The sequence below is a fragment of the Hylobates moloch genome, unplaced genomic scaffold (genome assembly GCF_009828535.3).
Source record: "Hylobates moloch isolate HMO894 unplaced genomic scaffold, HMol_V3 SCAFFOLD_2, whole genome shotgun sequence".
Lineage (NCBI taxonomy): Eukaryota > Metazoa > Chordata > Mammalia > Primates > Hylobatidae > Hylobates > Hylobates moloch.
Window position 1 is genome coordinate 84,134,147 of NW_026652277.1, and position 25,995 is coordinate 84,160,141.

The window sequence follows — 25,995 nt, forward strand, 5'->3', positions numbered from 1 at the left end:
TGTTGAGTAAAGGGGTGTTAGAAGATAGAAAATTGCCAAGGATTAGTTTGTAACTCAAAATTATAACTCAGTCCAATCTCATTTCCCACTAAGAAAGAGAGGGAAACATCTTTTTTCTCCCTCTTCTTTCCCCTCTCCCACAGAGGTAGCTGACTCCTCCCTGTTCCAGGACCCAGGGCTCAGGCTGACTTGTGTTAAGCTTCCATCTGGGTGAAACAGATTTCGGGAAGATCACGTGGAAACTTAAATGCCATTGCAGCATTGTTTCTATAGGAAATGAGTTTCTCTTTGCAAACAATTATTTGCTTTCGGTACACAATCACTTATCATAAGGAGGGAGCCTGTCTGTGCTTATAAAGCTTAAATTTGAAGGACTCCAGTTATCTTAATTTAATATTAAAGTAGCCTAGTTTGAGAAGAAACCATGTTCTTAAATTTCTAAGAGATGTTCCAATATGTATTTACTGCAATTTCTATGTTGGGGTGGTTTGTTGTCATTTTAAAAGTGAGGCTGGAACACTATAATATGCCCTGTCTTCTTTTTGCCTGTTAAACAAGGCGAGCTAGGGCAGCTTCTCAAAAGGCTCAAGAGGCACAGTCGGTGATCTCAGGCCACCCTGGATGGGGGGAGGCCACAAGAGGGGGCTTGCACCATCAGCTACAGGGAATTGTTAAATTCCTGACCTAGTTTTTGAAACTATTCAAGGAGAAAGCAGGGACACAAATACTAGCTCTAGCCTCGTTCCATGAGACCACGTTTCTGTTTTCATTTCGCTTTAGCCGCATTTGTTCGAGCAGCAGGTGAAGCGCCTTTCAAAAGACTGTCATCTCCAAGGGAAGTCATCTGTTTTACATTAATTGTCCATTAGTCTCCAAGCCTCCATCCATTAAAGTCCTCAGCCACTCATTACGTATATTGTGCAGGAGTCCTGCTGTCAGCTTTTCAATGCAGAGCTGTTTTTCTGCATCTGACTTAATTGCTCTAAGTGCCTGTTCCTTTGAGAGAGCCTAGAGCATACCAATTAATGCTAACTTTTTTTCCTTGCTAGGTTGAACAGATAAGCCATGGTGAGGCCAGTTCAGCTGCTATTTACTCGAATTTATTAGAGACCCTTCTGCCTTAAGCTCACACAGTAGGTAGTTTACATCAGTACTGCCCTGTTTGCCTGATGACTCCTGGATATGTTCTGAATGGATTTAATTTTCTATAGTGAAAATGCTCCATAAATTTACAATCTATCCATGTTATTTTGATGGGTTTAAATTCCATTTGCTCCTGATTAGTTTAAACATGTAATTTTAAAATGCATGTGGCATTCTAAACAACAGCTTGGATGAAATTGACTTTGTTGATGGAAAAATTAAGCTTTCATCCTTTCAAATGACAGTTCGAGGGGTGGCCTTACAATAATTTAATTACCGTAGCTCCCTTAATTACAGCCGACTCACCTACCTTTAGCTCCATTACCGTTTTCCTTAATAAACACAAATTGAGGAAAAACAAAAATTAAGAAAACCAATCTTAGAGTAGCTTTTATAAATTTTTGATAGGCATAGAGGAAAATACAAATATCATGTGAGACTCAGAGAAACATATTAACCCCTTCAACTCTAAAAGAACTAGAAAAACCACAATTTTTTCTCCTTTTTAAAATTGTGCCATAGTCCCACTTATTAATACTAAATTTTATGTTTTATTAATATTCAAAATATCCAGTCAATATAAATTCCTGTCAAGATATGGTAATATATCTATAAATTCAGATTCTGAGTAATGATATTAATTGAATTTATTACAGGTTTTTAAATATTTACTACAGTTTAATTCCATCCTATAACTAAGTTTGTTAACAAATGACCTTGTTAATATATAGTTAAGTACCTGTATATTGATTTGCTTAATTACATCTAAACAATACCAAAAAATAAAAACCACACAGATGCATCCAGACTGATTTAAATTGCAGGATATCATGAAAATTAAAGACAGACTTCTGTGTCTTATTTCCTGAGGATTGTTGGGGAAATATGCACTTTTGGCATAAGCAAACTACTTAGAACAAAAATAGCAACCATTCTGGGAAACATTTACATTAGGTGAAATCTGTCTCTGAGGCTGTCTGCCTTCCACCCAAGAGCTCCCTGACCTGGCAGCATCCCCTCTCTTTTCTCTCCCCTTCCTCAGCTGGAGGCCAGTCCTGTATCTCATATCACATGGCCCTGGTCAGTAACAAGGCATTATTAGCAAATACAGCTATTTAGAGGTAGGGGTTTGAACTCTCTGACGATTATCATTTTCTTCATCTTCACTATCTTCATCCTCATCTTCAATCAAGATTTTTGAGAGCAGACTGTGTACAGAGCATGGAGAGCCACTGAAGTTGTTCCCCTCTCCCCAAAATAGTAACCTTTGTCTTCTAGATGAATGAGCTCCTCTGATAAATTCTACAAGTATTGTTTCTGCTTCATGGGCATTGAGAGTGGCCTCCTCCATCTTTACAGAAGGAAATTATCACCCCCAAGTTAGACTAGTTTATTCCTAGAAAATTCCTTCAATACCTCCTCATCTGTAGGATATTCATTTAAAAATCCTATCAGCTTTTTTCTCAACAGTTTTCAGGAAGAGAGCTTTGGAAAATACTAAAACATCAGTCTAACAAATTCAAAGACATATATTAGGGCCTTTAAAACCTCATACACATCCCCTTGCCCTCCAGGATAATGCTCCTTAATCCTAATTAGCTTTTACAGCATGATTAGTGTTTGCCAGTGATGATTAGAGGTGCCAAATGCACCAAGCCAATTAGTAGCAGAATTGTAGGATCCTGGTGGGGCTTTATTTTGATTCTGATTCACCTTTTACATCATCTTTGTCGTTGCTTCATTTGTCCAAGGTAGCAATGCTTCTATATTTCTGTGTTCTCATTTTGACTGTAGTGTTTTGATTGAGAGTCTAGAATGTTGTTCACACAAAGGGAATCTTGCCCAAAAGAACATTACTCCTAAGGTCTTTACTCAGGAGTTTGGTCATGTACTTGTGCTAATGCCTTTGATTTAAAACCCTTTGTATTGAAACCCTTCTGATTATGGTTGAATCTGTTCCCCACCTCTGACAGATACACCATAGGGTGACCCCTAATGAGTCATGCTCTTAATCCCCTTGCCATGAATGTGGGTGGAAATCATAACTTGCTTCTAACCATAAGATACGACAAAAGTAAGGAAATACATTCCTGTAATTATATTCATGGCAAAGTCGAAGGGACTTTTTTCAGGTATAATTAAGATCCCTAATCAAGTGACTTTTAGTTAAACAAAAGAGCATTTACCCTCAGTGGGCCTGGCCGAATCAGTGAGCCTTTTAAAAGAGGGTCCAGGCCTTCCCTGAAGTTCGAGACCTGAAGCAGTAAAGACTCTTATTTCTGTTGCTGGCTTTGAAGAAGCAAGCTGCCATTAATTCTACAGTCATAAAGACATGAATTCTGCCAACAACCTGCAGGAGCTTAGAAGCAGATCCTAGCATTTCCATTGCATCCTCCAGATGAAAATGCAATCCACCTTGATTTCAGCCTTGTGAGACCCTGAGCAGAGAACCCAGTTATGACATGCCCAGATTCCTGACCCACAAAAACTGTGAGATAACAAACGGGTATGGATTTTAGGCCATCAAATATGTGATCATTTATTATGCAGCAATAGGAAATTAATGCACCACTCTTGCAATAAAGATACTTTGTTTTATTATCCAGTATCCCATATGTCATTTTTAAATAAGTAGATCATTATACATGAACTCCACACAAGGGTTTCTTATACTTTGTTGTTAGAAAACTTACCCAAGTCACATCTCAGGCTCTAAAGATGACTTACCATCTAACCCTTATGTTTCCTGTCGACTTTGCTGTTAGATAACCTAGAAGATTTGGGGCCCAGCATGAAGAATAGTTCCTTTCAAGTACCTGTGTGTCCCGAATTTATTCCTTCCAGTGGGTTCTTGGTCTCACTGACTTCAAGAATGAAGCCTTGGACCCTCGCAGTGAGTGCTACAGTTCTTAAAGATGGTGTATCTGGAGTTTGTTCCTTCAGATGTTCAGGTGTGTCCAGAGTTTCTTCCTTCTGGTGGGTTCATGGTCTCACTGACTTCAGGAGTGAAGTTGACGTTTGCAGTGAGTGTTACAGCTCTTAAAGATAGTGCAGACCCAAAGAGTGAGCAGTAGCAAGATTTATTGGGAAGAGCAAAAGAACAAAGCCTCCACAGGGTGGAAAGGGACCGGAGTGGGTTGCCTCTGCTGGCTTGGGTGGCCAGCTTTTATTCCCTTATTTGGCCCCACCCATGTCCTGCTGATTGGTCCATTTTACAGAGTGCTGATTGGTCCATTTTGCAGAGTGCTGATTGGTCCATTTTACAGAGTGCTGATTGGTGCATTTACAATCCTTTAGCTAGATACAGAGCAATTGGTGCATTTTTACAGAGTGCTGATTGGTGCGTTTACAATCCTCTAGATAGAAAAGTTCTCCAAGTCCCCACTCAACCCAGGAAGTCTAGCTGGCTTCACCTCTCACCTGGACACATCTGTCCTTTTGCTACCTTTACATCAGTGGTTCTTTAACATTTTCGTCTCAGGGTTTCTTTACATAAAAAATAATTGAGGACCCAAAGAAACTGTGTTTATTTGAGTAATGTTTATCGTCCACTATATTAGAAATTAAAATGGGACAATTTTAAATCATAAGAATGCACAGGCACACATTCCGTTAGAAGTCAATAACATCGTCACTCAGCATGGGAAAACTCACGGGTTGCTTGTGAAAGAGTGAAAGAAAAACACGAGGTAACATCATAGTATTATTACAAATTGACCTTGCAGATCTGAAAGGGTCTTGGGAACCCCTAGAAATCACACTTTGAGACCACATCTTAAAAACCATTGCTTTATGTTTTTAGCATTTTTTTGTTTTATATTGCATTAAATTTTATTGAGCTAACTTACATAAGTTTATGAAATATGAGGTAAACTTTTTTAAAAAAATGAAAAAGACAAAATACTAGCTATGTAATTGTACTGTTTATTCCCCACCTGCCCCACAGATATGTGCTCACCCTTCTCTGCTCAGCTCTGTGCCTGGGAGGCTGACCTCTACAGACTGCATCACCAGGCTTCCGCCCTCTGGCTTCCAGATGGATTTGGCCAATGGGCAGCACCAGTGGGAAAGGAGAGGACAGGAGGAGAGACAGGCTGAGGTCATGTATTTATCTGCTGCTTCCCTACCCCATGACAGTTCTGACAGGCAGCCCCTCCGTTTCTCCAGCTCTCAGCTGAGCTCCAGTAACAAGCTTCCTTCTCTTTCCCCTTAAGGGTTGGGGTGGCAAGAGCCACCACCTGGGTGTCTCACTATATCTTGTTGGCTTCCCTAATCTTGCCCACATTAATCATTTTTTAAAATTTCAAACTCTCTTGATGCTTCCATTTGTTTCCCGAGGAATCCTGGCTAATGGAGCAAGCTTGGACACATTCCTTCATTTCACAGGTCTTCAGTTTATTTACCTGTAAAATGAAGGGCCTGAGCAGCCTTTCCCAAAGTAGATTCTGCACATCAGTCTCACCATATTCCATTTTGTATTCTGTGGTCAAATATGTTTGGGAAACACTGAATATAATGTCCCCTTTTGGATAGCCACAATTTGTGGCACCATATCAACAACTCTGAGAGGTCCTGAAATAGATACACCTGTTTTACCCTGTTTAGCTCAGCATTTCTCAAATATAGCTAACAATAGAACCACTGTTTTTTGCTTGTTTGCTTTTGCAGAAAACCCTAATAACATCGAGAAAACACCAGATCAAGTCATCTCCAGCTGGCCCATGTATGGCATTGTCTTATTCTGTGGAAAGGTATTTATTGCATATTTTTGAATATTTTCTGGTGGCCCCTCAATCCTGAAGTCTAAAATTTCCCACCCATGTGGCTCAGCTTGCTCTAGGCACAGTAATGGAATTCTATTTCTGTGACCTCAGTACAATGTTGAGCTTCTCTTCTGACCATGACTTTGTCGTGGTAAAGAAGTATCCCTCTAATTAAAATCAGGATTGAAAATAGAATTCCAGGAATAGCTGAATACAAAATACACAATACACATTTACATACCGCACAATTGCATCCAAGTCCCGTGGAGTGTGGTGGTGCAAAGTAAGGTGTGAATCCCACTGAAACTTTCTGAAAGTGTGTGGTTGTCATGAACAACACTGACAAATCCGAGGCCCTCCTTGCTTCCTGTTACAATAAGTAACTACCTTTTCTTCTTCTTCTTTTGGAGACAGATTGGAGTGCAGTGGCACGATCTCAGCTCACCATAGCCTTGACCTCCCAGGCTCAAGAGATCCTCTCACCTCAGCCTCCCGAGTAGCTGGGACTACAGACACACACCAAATACCCAGAAAATTTTTTAGGGCTGGTGGGATGCAGTCAAGGTAGAGCCTGGGTCTCTCACTATATTGCCTGGGCTGGTCTTGAACTCCTGGGCTCAAATAATCCTCCTGCCTTGGCCTCCCAAAATGCTGAGATTATAGGCGTGAGCCACTGTGCCCAGCCAGTAACTACCATTTTGATCAGATCATTTCTAGAGAAACCAATATATATCCCCTCTTGATTTTCTATTGTCAAAGCCCCAGTATCAGGCACTCATCCCTTTCCAATGTGGCACAAAGCAGGGGGCTTACCCCACCTCCAGGGTTGAATCCTGGCTGAACTAAGCCCATTTGTACGGCCCCATTCTCTTTCCAATAATAGGTTTAGGGGTGGGTTTGTGACTCATTTCTAGCCAGTGGGACATGTAAGAGAGGTGGAATGCTGGGAGTTTAGAGGGAGAGTTTTCTTTGTTTCTGAAAATACAAACACCAGAAACCATGCTCCCTTTTTGGCACCCAATGTTATTTTGTTTCTAGATGTGTTACTTAGGAATGTGGCAGCTGTCTTGCCTCCATGGGGAGGACAGCGTCAAATTAGAACTGATGCTGAGGACAGCAGAGGAGAGGACGAGACAAACCTGGGTGGATGGCATCATGGGGCCTCTGATTGTTCCTGCATCCATTCCATGTGGTTTAAGCCAGTTGAGTCAGCATTTTCTGTCTTGAAGCCCAAATCTTTCTAAATGATAGGTGTACCTTTTAATGGAACTATTCATGGCTTCAGATTCTTCCCAGATACACCCTGTGAGTGTCCAGGAAGCAGCAGAAAATTAAACACTACATTTCTTCATTCACCAGCCTCCCTCCTCCTGTGCCCCTGACATACAGTGACAGTGCTGCCCTGCAGGATGGCATATCAGAGAGCTCAGGATGGATGCAGTCAAGGATGACAGCCCATGTCCAAAAAGGCTGCCTGCTGAACATTTGCCCAGCAGAAGATTTTAGAAAGAAAGGAAACATCTTAGTGATTTTCTGGCCTCCAGAAGATTCCCTGATCCAATCTTTCCTTGGCACAAACTTTTAGTTATTGTGTTTACATATACATTTTATATATGCACGGTCATTATTGTATCTGTTTTATTTGGGGACTTTATCTTGATGTGTGTCCTTATACCTAATACACTGCAATATAAATTATGTAATTATGTGCGCTTTTTTTGAGATGGAGTCTCGTTCTGTCACCCATGCTGGAGTGCAGTAGTGTGATCTCGGCTCACTGCAACCTCCACCTCCTGGGTTCAAGTGATTCTCCTGCTTCTGCCTCTCAAGTAGCTGGGACTACAGGCACCTGCCACCACACCCAGGTAATTTTTTTTTTTTTTTTTAAATAGAGATGGGGCTTCACCATGTTGGCCAGGCTGCTTTCGAACTCCCGACATCAGGTGATCCACCCATCTCAGCCTCACAAAGTCCTGGATTACAGGCATGAGCCACCACACCCAGCCTGTGCTTTCAGTAAGTACTTTCTCACTGCGCACTGACTGATACCCCTAGCTTTTGTATTATGAGGAAAAAGAGGCATAAGAGAATGAATCCCTGGCCCCAGTATCAGTCAGGATTTAATCAGAAAACAGAAGTCATGCTAGGTTTTTGATGAGTTGGAGAGAGTTGAAAGAGGAATTAAGGCTTGCACAACCATTAGAAAGGCTGGGTAAGGAAAGGTCAGAAGGTTGCTTTTAGGGCATCCGAAGTGCAGAGATCTCAAGAGAAATTGGGGCTTCTGTTGTGATCAAGTTGCCCATAGCAGGTGCTTCTCAGGAGGACCCTGAGAAGCTGAGGCTCTCAGTAACCGCCCGTAGCTGGCACTAAAGAAAAATGGCTTCTCCTTTTCTGCCTCAGACATTTCACAGGGGTGCCTCTCACTGGACAAATGTAACCTGGAGGCACACAGGAAAAGAACTGGGTAATGAGGTTTCTGGTTTTCCTCCAAGACAGAGAAGAATGGAGGGCTGGGGAGCATAAGTCACAATGAAGTTGAGCTATCAACAGACCACCCAGAAACCCAACCTCCCATATATTAATGAAAAATAAAAAAAGCAAACAGCAATTGATAAATGTTTATCAATTTGTTGTTATTTAAGTTATACCAAGGGCAAGATTGCTCTGTCAAAAAGCATTTGATAATCAGTTAATTGGTGAATGTCTGCTATGCAGAATTAGAGGCAGTTTGTTGTTGTTGTTGTTGTTGTTGTTGTGTTTTAGATTATTTCTTGCTCAAAACTCTCTCAGGTTCCTGGGCTATAATACTTGAGCCTGATAGAGCAGCTTTGATCTCACTGGCAGTTCGTTTAGAAGCCTGAGATCTGGAGTGGCTTTCTAAAATCTTCAGCTCTAAAAACCAATATAGTTCAGTAAAAATTTATACATTTGCTTGCAATAGTCTCAAGTACGTAGTAAAATGACAGAAATGATTTCAGCCAAGAAATTAGCCATTTTCTTCCTCTTGATTTAAGAAGGGAGAAATAGGTTTGGAGGGAAGTGGCAATATTTCTAAATTTACACAAATTCACACCGACAGTATGCTCCTAATGGTTGCCACATTTAGAGCTAACCTGGTTTTCTGAGATTGATCTGGGATGGAGGGAGAAAGAACAGCTAACTGACCGGAAGCTAAACGCCACAAGGCAAGCCTTTTTGTTAGAAGCTGAAGATTATCGTATTTCCAAGGGAGGCTGGATGCTTTGGTTAAGAGAGACCTAGTTATGAATCCAGCCTTCTAAAGACCTCCAGCGAGAACTCTGCAAGTCTCCTCAGGGCAGGGGTTCTGGGAGTTTCTAGGTTCTTGCTATTCCTGCAAGCAAACACATCAACACGCACAAAAAAGCACTGGGAATTCAGAGCCCCAGAGAAGCACACTTGGGTACATCCCTCAAGGTTAAGATTTGCTGGAAACTTTGATAAGATATTTGGATGTGGAGAAGACCGGGGAAGTGTTAAGTAAAGGAATATGAAGTTGGGAGTCAATTATTCATTATTTTCCCTATTTCGCTCATCCATTAGCATCAATAATTGAAAAAGGACCATCCGTGTGTGTATGGGGAAGGCAGTAGGTTTAGAAGCTGCTAATAACAATTTAGTAAATGAGGCCAAAAATGGGGCTCTGCAGGCAACAAGCTTGACTGGGTACAGCCAGGCCACCTCAAAGCTGAGGCTTTAACCATCACGGCCTGCCATCTGCAGCACGTGACTCACTGCATCTTTAAGCAAGACTTTGCCCAAATAAGTACCTTCCACTTTGGTTCTATATTGCTGCCACCAGTGTAACTACTCTGCTGCCTTTCCTAGGGGTGGGGACAAGCTACCTCCTTGAGTTTGAGGCTTGAGCCTACCATTGTACCTGTGGTCCTTAAGAGGTGCTGTCCTCTTTTAGCTCATACAAAGTGACTCAGGCATCCTGCAGCATCCCTGTACAGGTATCTGGCCCAGTCCACACTGCTAATTGCACCCATTGTCCTCAAAGTCCATCTGTTTACTTAAGCATGCTGGTGCTCACGTTCAATGTGCAAGGTAATACAGATTGATATGGATTCTTTGGCATTTTTAGTTAAGTGGTTTCTGCTTGTGACATTCTTTCCTTTTTTTTTCTCTTTCTTTTTTTTTTTTTGAGACAGAGTCTGTCGCCAGGCTGGAGTGCAGTGGCACGATCTCGGCAAGGCTCACTGCAACCTGCGCCTCCCGGGTTCAAGCAATTCTCCTGCCTCAGCCGCCCATGTAGCTGGGATTACAGGTGCACGCCACCATGCCCAGCTAGCTTTTTGTATTTTTTTTTTTTTTTAGTAGAGATGGGGTTTCACCATATTGGTCAGGCTGGTCTCAAACTCCTGACCTTGTGATCTGCCCGCCTCGGCCTCCTGAAGTGCTGGGATTACAGGTGTGAGCCACCATGCCTGACCTGCTTGTGACATTATTTTCTTTTAAATAGAAATAGAAGTATACAAAAGCATATACCTCAGTGCTTCAGGGAGAAAAGTGTGTTAGATAAATAGACTACCTGTAAGGAAGGCTTAGTATAATGACAAGCATGACTGCTTGGTATATTCAGAATTTTGATGTGTGATAAATAATGTGTGTCATTCTTTGAAATATAAACTTTAGAGCTTCTTATGTTAAAAGAAGCCATCCTAACCAAATAATACTCTAGGCTTTCAGTGTACCTATAAACATGTTCATCTGGTGAGAATTAAGAGATATGCCAAAAAACAGATTTGCATTTGAGCAAAAGAATAGCAATAGATTAACTGCTATATTATAGAGTTTGTAAAGATTGCTACAGTGATTATCAGTGCTTCGTGGTGTCATTATTGGCTTCACTACTAAAGATATTGCTGTCAAAATGAAAATTCATAAATATGAATTTTTGTGTTACATTTTATTTTCTGTTTTCACATCTGGCAATTGGTACATGTTGTGTGCCCTGCAGAGCTATTAAGTCCTGGGGTTATTGATTAAGGCCCCAAATGAGTGACAAATCTTAGAGCATAAAGACGGTTTTGACCAGGTGCAGTGGCTCACACCTGTAATCCCAGCACTTTGGGAGGCTGAGGCAGGCGGATCACCTGAGGTATGGAGTTCAAGACCAGCCTGACCAACATGGAGAAACCCTGTCTGTACTAAAAATACAAAATTAGCCAGGTATGGTGGTGCATGCCTATAATCCCAGCTACTCAGGAGGGCTGAGGCAGGAGAATCGCTTGAACCCAGGAGGTGGAGGTTGCAGTGAGCCGAGCTCACACCATTGCACACCAGCCTGGGCAACAAGAGCGAAACTCCATCTCGAAAAAAAAAAAAAAAAAAAGCTGTTTTGTGAACATGGGACACTCTTTTTTTTTTTTTTTTTGAGATGGAGTCTTGCTCTGTCGCCCAGGCTGGAGTGCAGTGGCGCGATCTCGGCTCACTGCAAGCTCTGCCTCCCGGGTTCACGCCATTCTCCTGCCTCAGCCTCTCCGAGTAGCTGGGACTACAGGCGCCCGCCACCACGCCCGGCTAATTTTTTGTATTTTTAATAGAGACGGGGTTTCACCGTGGTCTCGATCTCCTGACCTCGTGATCCGCCTGCCTCGGCCTCCCAAAGTGCTGGGATTACAAGCGTGAGCCACCGCGCCCGGCCGGGACACTCTTGTAACTCCATCCCACTCATTCAAATACAGGCCATCACCCATGAAAATAAAAAGAAAATAAAAGGTGAATAGCACAGTGCAAAGACAATTGGGCTATGTGTGAAGCAACTCTGCACACCTATAAGCGTCATTTCTGTGTGCTTAGGATAATGCAAAAGGCATTGATCAAAGTAAAATGATCACAAGAAAACGTAGGCTATGTGTCTGCTCAGCTCCCTCAGTAACCACTCAGGAATCAGCCTTTCATTCTGGAATCCTGGCTGCCATTTACAGCGTGCTCTTGCCACTATATTCCAGGTGTTATGCTGAGTGCTTTGCCTGAGGTGCTTAGGGGACCCTTGCATCACCTGGGTAGTGGTTGAAGCGAACTCAGGTCGTCTTGGCTTCAATACTGGCCCCACCAAGTGCTCCTGTGTGATATTATACATATTATGCACTATCTGCTCTTCAGTTTTCCTCACTTGTAAAAGGGGAATGATAATACCTCAGAAATTGATACATGTAAAAGGGTTAGTGCAATGCTTAACACATGGTAAACATTCACCATATTAAATACCATCACCACTTTTATCTATGAACCATCCGTGCCAGCAAGAACTTACAATTTACTTGAAGAAAGAAACCCCATGAATCAGTCTGAGAACAATTAAGACTTACTACAGACCACCAAAACTGGAAGACTTAAGGGAAAAAAAGAGAGAGAAATGAGAGCTTGAGCTGTTTAGAATCATCTTCGTGGAAAGAATAGGATTTGACTTGAGCTTTAGAGAATGAAAGGAAGATGAAGAGACAGAAAAGAGGAGGAAGGGTGTTCTGAAAGGGTGAAGAAGAGGCCAAGGCCTACTGATAGCAATGATTGTGTTAAGGGCAGGGGAAGGAGGCAAAATCAGCCAATGAGGGGTAAGTAAGGATGAATAATACCCAAGGATATGAAGAAACAGAAACGAGGGTACAATACCTAGCCAGCTGCCAGCCTCCTCCTGAGAGTTTCCAAAAGGATGCTATGGTTCTTAAAGTGTGGTCCCAGACCAGCAGTATTGACACCATCTGGAAATTTGTTGGAAATGAAAATTCTCAGGCTCTTCCCCAGATCCACTAAAACAGAAACTCTGGGGGGTGGGGCCTTATGGGTGATTCTGATACACAACAAAATCTGCAGACCACTGGTGTAGTGAGTTACAAGAAGACCCATGTTCCCACTTTATCCTTCCTGCCCAGGCAGGTGCTCCCTCCCATTGGCAGCCCCAGTGCAGGCTGCTTGGGGTCCACTCCTCAGGCATGTTTCCTTTGGCCTGAAAGAAAATTTCCAAAGGATGAGCAGTGAAGATGGAGAACAGGTCCCTCCTCACATCTTGGATAACTTTCAAATATTCCATCCTGGTGTCTCCCACTGACATCTGGGAGGGAGTTAGACCGTTTGGCATCTTGTAGAGTGGATCTTGGATAATGGAGAGTTGGATGAAGAATTTGGGCTGATGGCTGGTATATAGCAGTTAGTAAGCACTTCCTTTTATTTCATGGGTCTATTTAGGAAACTTTATTATGGACAATATTGAAGTGATTTAGATTTTTCCAGAATAGAAAGAAGCTGTAATATAGTCCTCAACTCAATCTAATCCATTTAAGAAATTGTTACTCCTGTGACGGTTTTCTGAAATAATTCATTTCCATCAGCCTCATAAAGATCCATGCATTATCACTGGTTGATAACGGCTTTTTAGTCTTTCTTAAGTGCTGGGCTCGTGCAGGTGGCCATTTGGAGGATAGAGTGTGCTATTTGCTGTTAAGAGCAAACAAATGGCCCTTTGATATAAAAAGGAGCATTTGTGAGAGGTAGAGAAGGTCACATGACTTCCCTCAGGAAGGAGCTCTGACATTCCTCTAAGTGCTTTTGAACACTTAATCTGAAAATGTATAATAGTTGATGAGACCGGTAAATTACATTTGCTGGCCTCCTTAATTTACCTTATCTAATTATTTGATTGGTGCTTAAAACTCAGAGACAAGTCTAAATTATTCAAGAGTCTACTGCTTCTGAAATAATTCCAGAGTGTGTTAAATTGCATTTTTTTGTTCTGACACATAAGTCTCATCTTAGACATAGTTGCCTTTCAGAGGGTTGGAGCAGGGGAGCAAGAGGACAGAGAATTGGGCAGTGGTATTTAGAATCTTAAATTCTCATTTTCATCTATTGTGTAAGGGAAGAAAATTAGTTTTTTAGGTGTACCTGCAAAACATTCATCCAAAAGCCTAGAGGGAGTCACAGGCATCCCTGTGTTCTTCAGTCAGCAGTTATCCATTTCTGCAGCATCAGAAATCTATACACAGTGACAAACAAGAAATTAAAGCAGTGATGTGAAACAGACCTTTAAAACACCTCTCTTTCAATTTAAAATTCATTGCCTAATGGATGAGGTAGAATGGGAAGTTGCCATTTGCTAGTTAATATAAATTCCTGGTTAATGTCATGTAAAGTGAAGCTTATTAGCCAGGATATATTTTTCTTTTCAGAGCTGAGATGACAAAGAAGGGGAGAAAAAGAAGACAAAGCCTTCTGAATGGAGTGTTGTTCACTTACGTTTGTCAGATCCAGTCGAGCGCCCAGTCTTGTCATGTTGTTCTTGGCACTGACAGTCTTATATAACAATGAGGATAATTTTTGTTTTATTCACTTGACATAATCCTGGTCCAGAACCTCATCAATCACTCAAAGATTACTGCAAGGGTCAACTAATCCATCATCCAGCCATTGGTCTCGCCTTGTTCCATTTCACGAAGCCTACACTTCCCTGGTTAGTTTTCCTAGTAATTTCAGGGGCTGCCTATTTCCCTGAATATGTATGGTTTATGCATGAATATGTATGTAACATTTATATATATGGCATACAAACGCTCCATAATGACTTCTGATGACCCTCACAAGAAAGCCTCTTTCTATATCACCAAACCTCAACTACATTGCTGCCCCTTAACTTAGCTGTGTACAGTTTATCAGAATTAAATGGTGCTTATCTCTTATTGTGCCTCCTTTGCCCCACCTCACAGCCTATGAATGAGCCAAACCAGAAGACTGGAGGTCCAAACAGAACTTCTTTCTAGTCCATGCATGCATGAGGTGCCCTCACTGTCGTCTTTCTTAGCGTGTGCCAATGTCAGGCTGAAAAATACCTACTTCTCTTTTACAACTTTGCTCAGGCATGTTTCCTTTTAGCCTCCTAAATTCATGGCTGGGGCACCTGTAACAAAAGACACATTAACAAGAGAACCCTGTAACAGAAGACACAGTAACAAGAGAAGTGCATACAAATGTATTCGGTTAATCTAAGTTTTACATTGTGACTTTCTCCAAAAACTTAGGACACATGACCAAATGACAAAGACCTTCTATTATTATCATGTGATGGTGCTTTTTATCTTCCTAAATTTAATTTTTCTTTTCCAGGCAAAGTGACATAAGTATAAACAATTAATTACTGATTTGACAACTGTTCTAGTCAAAGCAGACTTTTCACATGTTGTTTTTCTTGTCCCATTAGAAATTAAAATTTGCTATCCCTTTCAATTAAATCTGGGACCAGCAATATGTTTCTAGGACTCAATTTAGTTATTAAACAGAAAAATATGCTATTACATAAATGAGAAAATGGCACTGTTTTATAAAGTTTGGTGTTTAAGAATTAAAAATTAAGAGTGCTAATAAAATCATAATATTGGACTTTAATGAAAATATGCATTCTTATTGTTTTAAAGAAGTATTCAATTTTTCATCAAATACATTTTAAGCTACAATTTGATATATACATTTTTTACTTCTCAAATGAGCAAAGATCTAAAAGTATGATAACACACTTTATTGCAGAAGCTGTTAGGGAGACAGGTCCTCTTCAGCTGGCTGTGGGATGTAAATTCGTAGTCTCTCTGTATGGCAATTTGGCAAAAAATTTCAAAATTAAAAACCTACATAGCATTAGGTGGGGGCTGAGCAAAGTAGGCCTCAGCATATGGCCTGAGGGAGATAGAAAAGCCTGAGCAGCAAGAAGGGGGACCACACAAAAGAGTGACCAGGCACAGGTGTTAGAGCACAAGCAGTGGGAAGGGTGTCCAAGTGGTTGGATGGTAGTAACTGCTGTCCACTGCAGGGCATCAGAGTGGGATGAGGAGGACATTCACATAGTGCAGGGCAGTTTGGCACAGAGTGTCAGAGCCCAAGTAAGGTGAGGAAGGCATGTGTGGGGTTGGGAGTAGCTCAGAACCAGGCATCAAAACCCAAGAAGTTCCAGTGGACAGTGTCAGAGACCTAATGAAGTGAGGAGGGTGTTCATGCATACAGGGTTGGAAGAGGGTAGCAGCAGAGTATGGAGAATAGAAGCATGCAGAGGGTTTGATCAAATTAGTAAATATATTTAGGATAACATGAGACAGTATTCTCACTGTTGGAGAATGGAGTTACAGACATGAAAAGGGAGAAGACTAGAATGAACCTTGTGGTGTTGGATTGGAATTGGGGATATTAATATGAACTCATGGTTTTTAGTATGCAGAGATAGTTGTAGACATAAGTATGATGTAAAGTATATATGTGTATGCATGTACGTGTGTGTGTGTGTAAGGTTGCTAGCTTGGTTGACTGAGAAGGCCTAGGAACAGAAACACCTCAAAATCAATGAGCACACTTCATGCCCAGATTACTTTTATGCACTAAAAGGAACCAAAGACCCTAGGGTAAACAGCTGATATCAGGGCAGAGGCAGGAAAAGCAAAAGCCAAACCTGAACGTCTTGTTATGCAAGAAAACCAGGAAGTGCTCCAAGAATGATGTGCATACGTCCAAAATCAAAGCCAGTCTGAATGGGCTCTCATTGACCAAGTCTGGGATAATTTGAGTATCAAAATAAGTAATGATACTAATGGATTATAGCCTATTAAATAAACTAAGAATTCATTAATTCATAATAATGTAAATGAATGAATGAATAAATGAATGAATCAAAAGAGCGAAGAGGAATGGGATAGATACATGGTTTCAAAATACCTTCCTACAAAATTCTGATTAATTATCAGGGGCAAAAGAGTCAGTTTACAGTATAGAAGACTCATCAACCCCTTAATTAAGCAAAGTTAACACCCTCATTAATAGGACAAATTGACATCATGCATGATGTGATAGGATGTAAAGAGAAGACTGCGGTGAGGCTTTTGTAATGTTGTAAAAGTGCTAACCATGAGGAAACCTCAGACTAACCCCAACTGGGAGACATTCTCCCAAATAACTGACCTGTAATCTTCAAAGCGTCAAGGTCATGGAAGTCGAGGAAAGCCTGAGGTCCTCTTCCAGAGTCAACAAAACTAAAGAGAAAACTAAATGCAACATGTGATTCTGGACTGGCTCCTTTTGCTGTAAAGGATGTTTGGGACAATTGGTGACATTTGTATAGAATCTAAGATAAATAATGTATCAGTGTTAATTTCCTGATTTTGATGGCTGTATTTGTGGTCATATAGAAGAATATCCTTGTTCATAGGAAATATGCAATAAAGTATTTGGCAGCTGAGGCATCATGTCAGCAATTCACTTTCATATAGTTCAGGGAAGAAAATTCTTTGCACTATTCTTACAGCTTTTCTCTAAGTTTGAGGCTGTTTCAAAATGAAAAGCTAAAAAATGCATATACAAATTCCTCTTTTATAAGGAAGTTACATATGAAGATTTCTTCCTACAGACATATACATCCATTTGTGCAAAATATTGTACGTACCTTAATATTCATTGACGCATTGCAGCAAAAGATAGTACACAGTAAGAGCTCAATAAATGGAAGCTTGTTATTATTACTGTTACCATTCTTCATTACACAGCATCCAGTGAGATTACAGAGATTGGCTGGGATGAGGAGGGCATCTTTGTGGGGTGGAGGCAGCTTGGCTTGAGCAGGGTGGGGTGGCCTAGAACAAGAGGTCAAATGGTTGTCAAAATCAATTGTACAGATAGGTAATTTCCTCTTTGCCTACTGGTCCATTAGCTTCACTGTATACTTAAGAATATATAAATATACATATATAGAGAGAGAGGTTTCAAAAGTTAGTCTTGAAGCTCATTTTGAAGGGAATTGAAGACACCTAGTATTAGTGGTTTCCAACCCTGGCGTCACGTAACAATCATCTGGGAAGCTTTAAAAAAATACCCATTCCTGGGGCCTCGCACTCAGATATTCTGATTTAATCAGTCTAAAGTAGAGTCTAGTCATCAGCATTTTAGAAAGTTCCCCAGGGTTCTAGGTACAGCCATGGTTGAGATTCACCTTCTGTTGCCTTGCCAGTGAAGGGTGCATATCCAGCCTTAAGGATCCTAGAAATGGGCTCTTGAGGTGGGTAAATCAGTACTTCTCAGGCATTACTTATTTAAACTTCAATGTCATGAATTTTTACCAATCTACATGCCATCCACACTATTATTAAATATTTTAACTGATCCTGTTTTATTTAAGTTTATTATAAAAATGTTAAAGAATAAATTATGGCTCTATATGCAAAATCAAGATTGCTTGCCATAAAAGAAGGTAAAGGTAAAACAAATACCAAAATTTCTCTGAAATGTTGTTACATTTTTTGAATTTAATAATTATATAAAATATTTTTAATGAAAAACAATAAAATAAGAATGTCTAGTTTATTGACATAAAAAGGAATATCTGAAATTTAGCTTCTTCAATGAGATTAAAACTATGATCAGTCAATAATAAAAGACACCATTTGGTTGGATTTCCCTTAGTTGAAGGAGAAAATTAAGTTCTAGGCCAGAGAGATGATATGATTGAACTTTTAGTTTCACTATTAGCCAGGTCAGAGAAATTCTACTAACATGTTGTATAAACTGGAAAGGGCATAAAGGCTTAGTTGAGAATTTTCAATCAAAATGTTGTATGGGGCTTTTGTTCAATGAAATGTGGTTTCAGGAAGTAACCGTAAATGAGTTCCAGGAACTAATGAACCAGGAACCAGAAAAATAAATTGCAGTTATTGGTTCAGTTGCTGGGTGTGGGTCACCCACCCAGCCTTCCTCTTTGCTTCACTCCCACCCCCACCCGCGAGTCTCAGCTGCCTCCACTTAAAATCAGCAGTGTATGCCAACAGTCTAGAAAACTCTAACCAGATAGTTGTCTGTTAACCTGTTCTGCCAACAGTCTAGAAAACTCTAACCAGATAATTATCTGTTAACCTGTTCTCCCAACAGTCTAGAAAACTCTAACCAGATGATTATCTGTTAACCTGTTCTTACATGACGGTGCACATTTCAAACCTCTCTCTACCTCTTGCTTCTTTTTCCTTGGCTTTAAGAACATACTATCTTCTGGTATGGGAAAACACTCCTTGACCCCAGTTTCTAAAAAGACAGTTACCCCAGGCAATATTTTAAACTAGGTTAGTCTTTCTCCTCCTCTCTCTATTATAGATGTTTGTCTTTCCTTTGGTCCATTTTGCAACCCTGCCCCTGTACCTAGGGGCTGAAGGTCTCTCTCAGTCATCAAGGCTACTGTCACCTCATCAGCCTCAGGATGGAAGCATCCTAGGTCCCTGGACCGCTACGTGGAGGACAGCTGCCTAGACAGCCACCTCGCCCAAAGTGACCTTAAATTTATAAATCAAAGAAAAGAAAAGCTTCAGCCACTGAGATGTCAGGGCATACAAAAACAAAAAATATTTGTTTGTAAATATTTTGCAGCCTCTCGCAAGAAATACAAATATTCATGCCTATAAAAGACTGGAATTATAGAAAGACAAATGTAAACTGTGGCTACACTTCAGGGTAGGCTTACCAGTGATTCACTCATTCACTCATTTCCACAAAGATTTACTGAGCCCACAGAACACAGCACTGTGAGAGATGCTGAGATTCTATTATGAACATGGTATTGCCTTCACCTTAGAGAAGCTCACAGCCCTTTCACATGTCAGAATAAAATGCAGGTAGGATATTTTTCATATAAAAACTGAAGAAAAAGAAAAGAAGCGCTACACACCAAAAGGAGAAAATTCTACATCTGTGGCTTGAAGAGCTAGAAATAACTGGGCCCACCCTTGTGTACCTTTGATGATGCCTATTTTGTACAACTTAGTTTGTACAAACTAAGATGAAAAATACAGAGGTCCAGGATGTTCTGTCATGATTGGGCAAACTCAGTTGTGAGTATGGTTTGTAAAAAGAGATTTCATTAGATTGTATAAACATGTCACCTCTGTTTAGGACTAGATGCTTGTAATCTTTCTGCTCTATTTGCTGCATGAACATTCCTTATTTTAGATCAAAGAAAACAGAGGGAGCCACTCACACTTCCCCAGTGTCTCTCTCATTAAAATTAATTATTTTCCCATTTCAGTCCTCTTTGTTCACAATCGTGTCCAGGGAGAGAAACAGGTCTTAAGAAACCCAATTATGTCTAAGGCAGTTTCAGAATCAGATAAAAGGGTTGGGGGCTGGAGCATAAGAAAGGCCTGGCGGGGAATAACTCCACATTTCCAACGACCTGCCCCATTCAGAATTCTCTTTCTCCCTAGGATTAGTTTTGAAAGCACTTTGACTTAAATATAAACATTTTCCAGTTTTAATTTCTAAAACTGAGAAGAAAGAATTTCATTCAAAAAAGAATGAAACTATTTTCTGTATCACTTTATGGCACATGAATTTAATTAGTACATCAGTCAGTAAAGGAATCACAATTTATTCAGTGAAGTATTTTGGTAATACTGTGCAGCTATGGGTTTCACTTGTTCTATTTAATGAACCTACAAAATACACATAAATGATTCCTTCAAACAGAGGAATTTGATTCTCAGTTCACTGGGGAATGAAGATATTGATTATTATCAATGCATAAACCATGCCCAATTAAATGTTTCAGTGGAAAATAATCTTGCAGAAAGGACTTTTGACAGCATAGCTTAATGTAATTTATTTTAGTTCTCATTTGCTAATAGAAAACAGGAACTTTGTGTTCCAACGACAAAAATAATGTGTTTAAAATTTCAAAGGAGTGGTGACAGTGAAAAATTAGTGCTATCTCTCACTTGCAGAACTCATCTTGATAGAAGGGGAAAGAGTCAGCCTCACACAAGAATCTAAGGAGACCGAGGAAGGCACTGGAGAGCTGGTGTTGTCTCCAGCTTCCGCCTTTCATGCTTGTTAGTGAGGTGCTTACTGGTGCTTTTCATCTATACCTGGAAAACAATAACAAGTTTCCTTCCCTAGGATGCAGACCTCGTACAGTCCCGATGGTGACTGAGGCCTTGGGAAAGGCTCAGGAGGAATCTTCCCCAGGGGAAGGCAGAATGGCCTGGGTCTTGAACTTGACGGATCCTGCCATGCCATGGTCAGGCAGCTGGGCAAGACCTCAGGACATAGGGGGATGAAGGCGGGTAGTGGGAGGACAGGACTTTCCAATGCTGCATGAAACTATTAGCAAGTCAAAGCCAGAGGGTTGTTGTTTTTCTTTTTTACTTTTCATGACAAGTATTGCCTCATTTTTGCTATACAATATCATACGTTCATTGTAGAAAACGTAGATTGCCTGGATTAAGCAGAATAAAGAAAACCTTAAAACATGTACATTCCTATCACTTCAAAGAAATAATCATTGTTAATATTTGTGAGTCTGTCATTCTAGATTTTTTCTATATATTTCCTACTTTATAAAATGTATACATTTTGAACATTATTTTTAATTTAATTTTTAAATTCAGGAGTATTTCAACCACATCTTTATTGCTATGTATGCACCTATGTAACTTTCAATTGCTGCATGTTGTTCTGTTGTATAGCTATAACCTAATTTATTGAAACTAGACTATTGACATTAGGTTGTTCTCATTTTATTCTATTGTATACCATCCATCTTAAAAATGCTTGCATTCCTATCTTTGTACATTTGTTCAGTTCTTTACTTGGGATAAAGCAGAAAATGGGAACTGATATATCAGAAAACACACATTATTTTGTATGCTTTTGATACAAATTGTTGAATTATCCCCTGGGGTTAGCAGCCTCTAAAAGGGACCCTAGTGATCCTCCCTTCTGGTATTTGTGCCCTCAAATGTATGGATGGAGACCTGCTACCAGTCCCGGTAGGGAGCTGGGAAGTAGAGCTTCCTCTAGATTAGCTTTCAGATGACTGTGGCCCTCACCAACTTCTTGACTGCAGCCTTGCAAAAGACCCTAAGCCCAAGGACACAACTAGGCTACACTCAGATTCCTGACCCATGGAACTTGTGAGACAATAAATGTTTCTTGCTTTCACCTGGCATAAACCTCAGTCCTTACAAGACTACCCTAGCTGTGTCTCTCCAAAAGACTATCCTAATTTAGAATCACTTCAGTGGTGGACATACGAGTGCACCTTTCCCACAGACTCAACACTGTGCCTTTTAATCTTTGCCAGACTGTTTGCATGTCTTTTATTATTACCAAAGTATTTATTTTTTATTGAATCACCCATCCTTAGCCTTTGCCCATTTTCCTATGATGGATTTGTCTTTTTTCTTACAATTATAAAGAATGCTTTATATATTAGAGTTATTGCAAACTCCCATTCCACCTCCCTACATACACATACACAAGTTTTCTGTATTTCTACTTTTATTTGATATTTTTGTTGCAATCTTTTCCAATCTGATTGGTACAAATAATAGCTCATATTGTTTTCATTTGCATATCTTTATTCCACATATTAATGTGGTCAAACTTTTACACAGTAGATTTTGTTCCTCCTGTCTTCAATATTATACTTTTAATCCTTCCTTGCTTCTTAAAATACATTTGTATTCTCTTATATTTTCTTCCAGTACTTTTATAATTTATACATTAAAAATCTTAAATTTTTCAAGAATTTAATTTGGCATAAAGTGTAATGTTCTATTTTAGCTTTTTCTCATGATAATTAACCAGTTGACCTAATACCATTTATTTAATAATTCTCTTTCCAATCATTTTAAGTACAGAGGAATTATAATCTGCTTTTATACTTCACAGAGCAAATTTGCTATTACTCTTTTCTGTGAAACTTTTCTTAGATATTTTCATATATTTATTCTTATAGATCATTTTAAAATTATTTTATAATGGCCCCGATATAGAATTAACATCTTATAAGAGTAACTATTCCTTTCTGGGAGTATAGAATTATCTCCATTTATGCAGTCTGTTCTTTATGTACTACAGCCGAATGTTAGAATTTGCTTTATAAAGATCTTGCACATTTCATTTTTATTTCTTCTTCATGATTTTCTGTTGTTTAAGTTATTATTATTGTGGTGGTGGTGGTTGTTCTGTGGATGGATTTTAAGCTCCACAAGGTGAGGACATAGTTGGTTTTGCTCATCATTATATTCCCAGTACCTCATATTTTCCTTGACTCATAGAAAGCTTGCCATCTACTTCTGGAATTAATATATGAACAAGTAAGGGAGAAAGTAGCCAATATTCCATTATGCTTTCTAACAGGTTATTGATAACACATAGGAAAGCAAAAGGAATAGGAACAATTGCATATATAATACAACTTCACTGCACATCTAAAGTATCATTCATAAGTCTATGACTTGAGGAAAAATTAATTAAAGCTTACATAAAAGGAAAACTCAATATAATCCCTATGATATGAAGAGCACTTTCAAATCAGAGAAGATAACACAGGAAAAAGTGGACAAAGGACATTAAAAGTTAATTCATAAAAGAAGAAATACATATGGGCAATAGCTATATCAGAAGAAAATAAAGATACGCAAACAGAAACAATATGAGCTAGTATTAAATTGGCACAAAAGTAATTGTGTTTTTCCCCATTAAAAGTAATGGCAAAAACTGCAGTTACTTTTGCAACAACGTAATATTTATACCAATCAGATTGACAAAGATTTTAAAGTTGGATAAAAACTATTATTGTCACAGATAGAGAAACAGGTAGTTTCCTGTGTTCTCAGCAGATAGGGTTTTAAACTGGGGCACCACATATGAAGGGTAATCTAAAAATATATATCAAAATTCAAACTGAGCTAATTAGTTGATGCAGCCATTCCTCTTCCAGTAATTTAATCTTAATTTCATTTCATCTTAATTTAAATCTTAAATCTTAAAATAATTACATAGGAATGTACATTTCAAAGAAATTAATAAAACTCACCATTAGGGAAACATCTGCTTGGATAAATCATCTTGTATTGCCTTCATGTGAATCTGTGTCATCATGAAGTTTTCCCTCTCTCTTCTATGCCTTTCTCTTCTTCTCTTCACCTATTTTCCCCCTTTCCTTTAGACACAAATAAAATGAATGTTAATTGCAAACACCAGTAAATAGTAATTGAGAATGATGAAGAGTTAGTTACTATTTGTATGCCCAGAAATGTAAATTCCTTTAATCATGATACTACTGTTAATAATTCATGTTTATGTTTCTGCTTTTTGAAGGAAAACTGAATTGACTGTACTGCTTGTCATTGTAATTTGTGCACATATGAGATCTCTTCATTCAGAACTTAAGCTGGAACCCAAGCCATGGATTGCCTTGGTGGCAGTGTCCGGTCTTACACAGGGCAGGCAGGAAGAAACAAACATCCCTGAATCCAAAACAAGCATGAAACCTGTACACATCTCGTGACCTTTTCTGACTTTGAAATTGCAACAGCTGATTTTCTAATGTTTTCCTTTAGCTGTGGCAAGATACCCTGGGAGCTTCAGAAACAGGAGCACTCCCTATTCTATGTGGAATGAGGGATGCTCAAAGGATGAGCCTTATCTTGGCCTGCCTAGAAGAATGATCCTTCTCTTGCCTTCCCTAGAGAAGATGCCAAGTTAAAAAGTGACTTGACTGGAAATGAATTCAACTCATTTATTCAAGGTAAATAATTAACCAGTCCTACAGAAAGGAACAAACAGCATTGTACCATGCAGTCACTCCTCCCTCACCTCATGCAATGAGTGGCCCTCGGCTGTGGCACTGCTGCCATCTCTGATACTTTCGGCAACTGTCCCTTTGCAGGGGGTCATTTCTAATTTGGCCCTTCTAATTTGAACCATGTCCCAAAATAGATAATGGACAGATGCCGGGGATTATTTTTAACTAGTCTGTTTTTAATCAGGGATATGGAATCTTGATCATTGATTTCGTGTTGTTTTTCTCCTCTTCCTCTGCAGTAGGGTTTCTCAACCTCAGCACTATTGACATTTGTGGCCATACAGTTTTTTGTTATGGAGGGCTATGGTGAACACTGTAGGATGTTTAGCAGCATACTTGGTCTCTACCCTCCAGATGATATTAGCATTTTCTTTTCCCCAACTGTGACAACCAAAAATAAGTCCAGACATTGCAAAGTGTCCCCTGGAGGCAAAAGCATCTCTAGCTAAAACTATGGCTCCATGCCCAAAACGACTTGCTGAATACATTTACATGCATAACATATGCTAGGCATTTGTAGGAAGGAAGGATGGGTGTATGGAAAGAAGGAAGGAAAGGAGGAAGGGAAGAGAGAAAGAGAGAGGGGGTGGGATGTAGGGAGGGAGAAAGGGGGAGAGAGAGAGAGAGAGAGAGAGCCCCAGTGCAATATCTCAAGGCACCCGCATTTCAAACAAGATACTACACAGACAAAAATACAGCAAAAGCTTACTATTATGGAATTGCTTTTCACATTCAAAAGAAAATAAAGGTCAACTTTCCACTCCTCTTTATCCAAAAGAAAGTTAACTTTTAAATTAATATCTTTCACATGAGCCCTAGTTGAGACACTGACATCACTTCTAAATTCTATCAAACTTGCACACTGGTTTAAAAATGCAGAACCAGAAGTCGAGGGGACCAGGTATCCAATTGTGGTAATGTCACTAATGCAATGACTTTAAAAAAAACCATGTCAACATTTTGAACTTCTGTGTTCTCTAAAAGGTCATGCATCTCCCGGGACTCCTGCTTATGGAAGCATTTTCAAATGAATCAGATCCTATCCAAATGGTAGGGAAGATATAACTGTCTATCGTGTGTGTACACCTCAGATTATCTTCTCAAGGGAATGATGCTTTCATTTACTTCTTTTTGTCTTTCTATTAGCTTAGAACATATATTTAGAAGGATCTCATTTTATTTGAGATCATAGAGGGAAGGAAGGCATTTTTTCAAGTGGTCCTAAGAGCGCAAACAGAAGGCCTCTAAGTCAGAGAGGGATGACACAGTAGGCTGTGAAGCTAGTGCACGACAGAATTGTGCCACTGACTCCACTCTGTTTGGTCTAGAGCTGGTGGTCATAGGCACCTAGAGGCCCCTAGTGGAGACCTACTTAGAGGAAGATAGAGTTGAGGCACTCTCTGATGAGCAGGGCCTTGGCATTGAATGGTCCTGTGCTTGGCGTAATGCTCTGTGGGTGTTACTTTGAAA

The 25,995-nt window shown here is 39.8% G+C and overlaps 1 protein-coding gene across 6 annotated transcripts in view; it reads left to right on the forward strand.

Annotated features, from left to right (window-relative positions):
• The window catches only part of LOC131382598 (uncharacterized), a 76,345-nt gene extending 50,817 nt beyond the window's left edge, over nucleotides 1-25,528 (forward strand). The window contains exons 1-8 of one of the 6 annotated variants that reach the window (XR_009212164.1): nucleotides 1,107-1,133; nucleotides 3,909-4,094; nucleotides 5,090-5,242; nucleotides 5,812-5,894; nucleotides 6,321-6,470; nucleotides 7,630-7,771; nucleotides 24,281-24,468; nucleotides 25,510-25,528. Coding sequence is in view for 2 of the 6 variants with exons in the window: in XM_058434960.1 (XP_058290943.1) it covers nucleotides 3,935-4,036; nucleotides 5,090-5,242; nucleotides 5,812-5,894; nucleotides 6,321-6,470; nucleotides 7,630-7,771; nucleotides 24,281-24,388 (738 nt within the window). In the remaining 4 variants the exon portion in view is untranslated. Of the gene's footprint in view, nucleotides 1-1,106; nucleotides 1,134-3,731; nucleotides 4,095-4,582; nucleotides 5,895-6,320; nucleotides 7,923-14,095; nucleotides 15,337-24,280; nucleotides 24,854-25,509 lie in introns of those variants that run through there. The other 5 variants (XR_009212163.1, XR_009212162.1, XM_058434960.1 and 2 more) reach the window with 5 other exon arrangements.
• Nucleotides 25,529-25,995: the final 467 nt, after the last annotated feature.